This window comes from Phlebotomus argentipes, unplaced genomic scaffold (assembly GCF_947086385.1).
Source record: "Phlebotomus argentipes unplaced genomic scaffold, Phlebotomus argentipes genome assembly contig_5, whole genome shotgun sequence".
In the NCBI taxonomy this organism is placed as follows: Eukaryota; Metazoa; Arthropoda; class Insecta; order Diptera; family Psychodidae; genus Phlebotomus; species Phlebotomus argentipes.
This window is the reverse complement of record NW_026776165.1, coordinates 10,149,064-10,155,913: the sequence shown is the minus strand read 5'-3', so window position 1 is coordinate 10,155,913 and position 6,850 is coordinate 10,149,064. Positions and strand designations below refer to the sequence as shown.

At 42.4% G+C, this 6,850-nt stretch overlaps 1 protein-coding gene across 1 annotated transcript; it reads right to left on the bottom strand.

The window, feature by feature from the left end:
• Positions 1 to 2,436: 2,436 nt before the first annotated feature.
• LOC132255983 (juvenile hormone acid O-methyltransferase-like) lies at positions 2,437 to 6,261 on the bottom strand. The gene is made up of 3 exons (XM_059752160.1): positions 5,604 to 6,261; positions 5,380 to 5,541; positions 2,437 to 2,537 (listed from the first exon to the last, which is right to left on the bottom strand). The coding sequence occupies exons 1-3, from the start codon at positions 6,259 to 6,261 to the stop codon at positions 2,437 to 2,439; spliced, it is 921 nt and encodes a 306-aa protein (XP_059608143.1).
• Positions 6,262 to 6,850: the final 589 nt, after the last annotated feature.

Genomic DNA, 6,850 nt, shown 5'->3' with positions numbered 1-6,850 from the left:
CATTTAAAAACCATAAATATTCTGGATCCGAGGATCCTCCGTTTACGGCGCTGCCGGAGAAGCTCTCTTTCCCTATAAATTCTGCTAAATCGCAAGGAAAAAAAAATGCCCAGAAGATGCGATGCTGACGAACTTGTCAAGCTGTGCAGAAGAGCGTCTGTCCGGCCAGAAGACAAGCCCCGTTGATTAATTAATAATACAAATTGTCCAGAGAGTTGGAGCGGGAATTGAAGAAATACACCTTATTTTTCTCGGTGATCTTTTCAGTTCAGCCCACCTGAAGCATTAATTAATTAACTCGTTCCCCACTAATGGGACGCACTCTCTTCGGCTGTGCAAGAAAAAGTTAATTAAATATCAATTAATTCTGCGGCGCGGTATTTTCTTTTTATCCCAGAGACACCGAGGATGACGCTGAAATCATTCCGTCGTCATTGGATTTCTTCAACAGTAGCACGAAAGCATTTGCAAGGGCAATTTGTCTGGCGGCATCGCATGGCATGATGAAAAGGAACAAGAGATGCTCGCATTTGCCTTTTCGCATCGACAAAAATACACAACAGATATACAATCAAATTGGAAATTGAATTTGTGGTTTTCTCCTCATTTGGCGACTGCGAATGGGAGGAAATGAAGCGAAGAACTCCCACAACGTATAATGTCTTTGTTATAATTTGGCTGGCGATGCCTCATTTGCGAGCGCACATTAAGAGATCAAACATCACAGCAACTTCCTGATGGCAATTTGCTCTCCAGGGGATGATTCACATCCATTAGGGTGTCGTGGTTCATTAACTCCTGAACTGCTCACGAGTGCAGTGAGTGGCACTCATTCCAATTTCCTCCGATGGCCTCTTTGTGCGCCTCTCGACAGATGTGCCGATGAGATGATCACTTGTCATCTTTTGCACTGATAATCCTGGCAAAATCCCCCGAGAGGCTCCCGAATTATCCCACATTTTCCGCTCAACTTGGCAATTTCTGATTCTAACACGTTCCACGGATTTGCCGACCTTTCCTTCTCTCTCTCTTCATCCTTTTGCCAAATCCCCGAGGCAAAATCCCTTCAGCAAAATCGCACAAAGCACACCATCTAATCCACCCTCGAGAGATCAATTGATACAAAACAATTATTTATGGTGTATTTGTTTTGCCACACAACCTCCTCGGCGATGTGAAATGGCAGAAGGCAAAGAAATATATGTACTCAAAGGAGGGCGAAATTGGGTGTGTCCGCAGTTTCTCGATCTACAACTATACGCTGTGCTTGCCTTTGCACAATTTCGCACAGTCACGAGATCAATGTCCAAAGAGAAAGATCGTGAGAATTCTCCCCTAGTGAAGCTGAGAAAATTAATTTAACGACTACGGCTCATTCACAGGGAATTTATAGCAATTATCGATGCAAACACTCGCGAGGTTTCTGCAGAAATTGCAGAATTTTGCCACGATATGACGAAAGACATTCAACAGAGGATTCAATTGGGTTTCAAGGATGGATAAAATTGAGAAATAGAATCTATTTATATCAATTTATTTAGTGTGATTTGCCAGTCAAATCGAAATTGACAGAATCTCGCCTTGTAAGGCTTTCCAAAGACTGTCTTTCTGTTAGCCGGAATGTCATAAAATAGTGAAAATTGGCGAAATCCGCAAGACACCCACGCATTTGCACCGTAATGCGTTTGAGGGTCAGATCGAGACGAATTAACATCAGCCATTCATGGGTCAAATCTTTAAGGCAAAAGTGCACGCTGTGTTTCTCGGCACTTTCTGCGCTCGCCTCGCCGAATGCTCTTCTTATTTGCACAAGCATCTCGGCTTTTACGATTCTCTCCATCTCCAAATGCGTATTATGATTTTAATTCCTTTCTTGTTTTTCACTCCTCGCGATAAGAAGCCACGGAAGATTCATGCCACACAGCATCTCGTGCCCGAGACGGCGAAGATGGAAGTGACGCGCCGTGCAGTGAATCTGTCCGGAGATTGAATATTTTATTTTCAATAACATAAAATATAACTTCGTCGATATTAAATGAATAGCCATTTGAAAAATTTTACAATAATAAACATTTTATGTGCACCATTACAATAAACACAGATAAATTATATCACAAAGTAGTTCAGAGAGCCCCAGAGATGCCGGAGGATGCTGGCGGACGCGGGATTTGGTGCACGAGAGACGCGGAGAGGCCGTAAAAACATTTTATAGCGGCGATAAGATTGACATTATGCCGTCGATTTCGGTGAATATCACAGAAGGACCTCACACGTGGACGCGAGTGCCTGCTGGACACTCTGGAGCTCGCGCTCAGCATCCTCCGCTGGACCATTTCTTCACGCACCGCCAACGGAAGCTTGTGAGGGAGTGATTTATGCGTTCCTGCCGGGAGTTTTGCGTAGGACGACTCTCTTTTCGTCACGACAACGAGTGAATTATTGCCCTCGCTTCGCGCCACGATCGAGTAAATCATCTTCTACTTGATCTCCTTCAGTGGTGATCCTCATTTCGGCAGTGGAAGATGCTCCTGTTAATCCTTTGAGGATGTGAAAGAATCAAAAGGGACTAAACTGCTTCCATAATTCTACGAGTCAAGGAAAAGGACGTAAATTTATGGATAGGGAAGAACGGGACAGTTTGATATGTTAAGGACGCCAAAATAAACTTTAAAATGTGTAAGAAATCGCGAAAATTTTGAATATCGGTGCATTTAAACTTGGCAAATTTCTAAAATATCTTCCCAAGAACCCTCCAGAGACTTTTGATTGCGCGGTAATTTCATTCCTCGGCCTTTCATAGCCTGGATAAGAAACGCGATGTCTGAATTAAAAAGCATTTCTGTAGAAAGTCCCTAGAATATCAGTGTTGTTTGCATTTGTATCCCGGATAATTTGGATGATATTTGACCCATAAAAATTAAGATCTTCATGTTAAGATGCAATTTTAAGCTCACAATTAAAGAGATCACGAACATACTTATCGTTGAGGGGTTAAGCACTCTTTGGCGCTCCTGATCCTGTAATCGTTGAGTGAACTTGGCTTGTGCGACTACGCGCAAAAATGCCTCAAGATACCATCCAACAGAGGTTAAGATCTACTCACGGTGGAAGGTAAAAGTGTCCATATAGAATTCGTCATTAAAATTCTATTACACCACATAAATGTCGCCTATGATAAATGCGGGATGTTTTATCGCAAGTGAGGTGGTGATTCTCGTGCTTCGGCTCAGGGAGATGATGATATTGGCCAGGGAACTGGCTTGGGTCTTCAATTGGTGCTTCTCTATTTTTTGCCCACACCGCGTGTCCGTTACACCGTGAAAAAGGCCACTCTCGTATTGATTAAGTGTCACATGGCAGAGTGGTGGAATTCTATGGTATCGCGCCATTGATTTCCCGGGGGAATTTTTTCAAACGAGTCCCATAAACGCACAGGTCGCAGGTCATCGAAAGAATTCACGGATCGCGGCGGCGGTGTGAGGCTGGGGGGGCGCGGGAGGGCAAAGTGTAGTACCGCGGAGAAGAGACACAAAACATAGGAGATTGTGGCAAATGAAAATGGTCTGTGAGCATCGTTGGCAATGGGTTGGATTCTCTTCTTTTGGGACACAACGGCTCTTGAGAGAGAGATGGGCTGGTTGGGATTTAATTAATTGGCTATCGGGTGAGATGTGCACGCGTGTGGCGATTGGGAATGGTGCCGGAGACTCCGAGCTGTGCCTGTACAAACACTTTTAATCAAAAGTGCATTAATTTTGTGGGTGTTGGGAAGGTGGAGACATCAAATACAAATGACACTTTGATAACTCACAGCGATTCCCCACTATAAATTACCCAACAAGAGCCATTCATGGATGTATTTGTTCCCAATGGATAATTTATTCTTCAATCTGTGCGTCAAAGCGCGATCGTCTTTTCACACGGCGAAATTTCCACCGCACAGAACATCTCGCGATGATCCACGAAAAGAATGCCTCAGATGGCAGTTTTTGGGTGATTTTATCACCTGCCATGTCCATTGATTTTATTCCCAAATTTATAGTCAGATATTTGGAGTGTTGATTCTTTATGCTGAGCGCTGCTCTTCTCCTCATTTCATGAAAATTGATTTTATATCGATGAAATGGAGATTTAAGTGTGTGTTTTTCGTCAAACCCATCCTCACCCAATGGCTAATCTCGATCCCGGAGCGTCTCTTCAGCTCCAAAGGCCCAGAATCGTTTATTGTGTCGCCTATCTCTGGCCCTCCTGCGACTGTGTCCGGCGGATTGTCATAAAAATCGTGGTCGTTGTCAATTTAAGTGGATGCCACCATCATTAAAATGCGAACGCGAACCAAATGTTCCAAATATTGTCTGCGCGATCGCATATAAAAATCCATCTGGTCCACGTTCGATCGCAGAGACGATGGTGCGATAATGATGAAAATCAAAGACATGTTAAATTGAAAATGATCGTAAACATAAAAGTCCACAACATGAATTTATATTTTATGTCATCTGTGAGCCACTCTCAGCCCTCCCTTCGCCTCCTCCTCCACCTCTATTCGGAAGACGGCGCGAGAGAGGAGAAAAGAGCCTATTTAAGTCCCAATTCATGTCGATGATCGCGATCAGCGGAATTTTCGGTGGACAGAAGAGCAAACGAGACAAGCACAAAGTACTTGCCACCCACATGATCGCCATGGCGGAGAGAAATATGGAGACAGAGCGCAATAAAATGCACTTGTGAGGTGTATTAAAATGATTTGTCTGCAGTCGGATTAAGCTTCTGGATACTCCTTTCCTGTTCTATCGGCTTAAGAGGTCAGCGATCTTGTCGCGATCGCATGGGACGAATATTGATCTTGATCTCCTGTGATTGCCTTCGTGATCTCCCGCGCAGTCTCACGCTTTATTCACACAGAGAATTTGTTATCATTAAGGAAACACATCACTTTAATTAACGATCTCTTCTCGATCATCCAGAGTAAAGCCGAGTATATTCTCGGTGTGGAAAATTAACTTTGCAAAGAGGAGATTTGTACGCTGTTAATCATGCAATTCATGAGATCTGCACTCAAAAATATATCATTTTCTGACAAAATACATCGCGTAATTAAGGCTGAGATTCAACATTGTTTTATGTAATTAAAGAGGAATTATAAGAATAGAATTACGAGAAAGTGTGACGCTGAACAGTTCAGCAGAAGAATAAGGAAGTGGATTATTTTACTCCTAGAAATCAACTCTAAACACAAAAGCCATAGAACTTCTTTCCTTAAATTCCAAATAGCTCTAATAAAATTCTTAATTACAAATAAATTTTTTTCCCAATCTTTATTTAATTATTCCTTTTTGCTGTTGTGCTATGAAAACATTATTTATACTGGTTTCTTACCATACATCACAAGAAATTGTTCTGGTACTTTTTTGGGATCTGATGTCGAATTATTTTTGAAAAAGTTCAACGATTTTGCAATTGCAATTTGATCCTTCAGCAGTTCCTGTTTATCTTCTTCATTGAAGTCCTTCGATGGATTTGGGAGACTCTCAATTAACGCTGAAAGAAGCACATAATTAGGGAGCTTTTAGGAGCAATAAAAGCACACAAATTACTTTTACAGTCTTCCTCGGATTCCATTTGGACATGAGATTCAACGATGCTGACTGAAATGTCGGTGAAACCGACGGATTTCATGTACTTTTCGCCAGTTGCAACTGGGTTTGGATCTTCAGTAAATGGATAAATTTGCACAGTCCTAAATCCTTGTAATTTGTCCTTCCACTTCGGAGATTCAGCGAGTTTGAAGAGCGGCAGCACAACTGAAGGACGAGACAATTGGTGGATCCAGCAATCTCCGCCTGGCGCAAGGAGATCAAAGACATTCTTCAGGGCTGCTTCCTGATCGGCAACGTACATGAAGCAGAATGTCGAGAAGATCCTGTCGAAGGTGCCCTTGAGAGATTCCGCAGGACTCTCTCGGATGTCCATTTGTAGGAACTCAACACTCTTAATCCCGGCGAAAACAGACTTGCAGACTTCGAGCATTTCTGGCGAAATGTCAGAGCAAACCAGCTTTTCATAATTCTGCGGGAGTATAGGATAAATGCACACCTTTGTTATGTCACCAGGACCACAACCAATGTCCAGCACTCTTTCCCCGCCGCGCCACTTCAGATTCCGCGGAATGCGATCGAAACTGGGCATGAAACAAGCTAATCTATAGTCCTTAATTGCACGAAACTTCTCAACATCATACTTTTCCTCATTTCTCTCCATTTGGGCGACTTTTCACGATCACTGGTGGCCTCAAACTGAACTCGTTAGCATGTGAATTAATTTATTTAAGCATGAGGAACTGTTTTGTTTTGTGATAAGGTTTTTATTGTGTTTCAAAGAAAATCAGGACGACAGTGGTTTTTCCGCTGTTATGCTCTTAATTAACTAAATTATACACTTATTTTTAAGTAGCGTTTGTTTAATTACCTGTAAATGAGATAATTTCTATTCTAACGTACATTTAGACCGGGAAATAAATATGAAAAGACGTCATCTCCTGCTGATCGAGATGATCTTCTTGTCTCCATATTTGGTATATTTCTTATGCTGTCACTCTCTTTTCAGCGCATCCATAAAAATCCAAGACTTTATTGTGTCTTCTCTGCTCCACATGACGACCATTCCTTCTGCCAGTTCCACAAAATGCCTCCAACGTGTCCCAAGTCCGGTGATGAACGGACAAAATCGCCATTTCGACGGTGTTGAGTGGCAAATTGCAAGGAAAAAAGTTCCATCCATTAATTGGATCATAAAGATCGTGATAGATGCAATGGAGGAGGAATTGTAGCAAAAAGTCACAGGTGGATCG

Excerpts from the sequence above, each read along its gene's own strand:
- LOC132255983 (XM_059752160.1), bottom strand. The coding sequence starts at position 6,261 with ATGGAGAGAAATGAGGAAAAGTATGATGTTGAGAAGTTTCGTGCAATT. Across the intron at positions 5,542-5,603 it reads AATGGAATCCGAGGAAGACT|CGTTAATTGAGAGTCTCCCA; the intron begins GTAAAAGTAATT and ends TGCTTCTTTCAG. Across the intron at positions 2,538-5,379 it reads ACAATTTCTTGTGATGTATG|GATTAACAGGAGCATCTTCC; the intron begins GTAAGAAACCAG and ends ACATCCTCAAAG.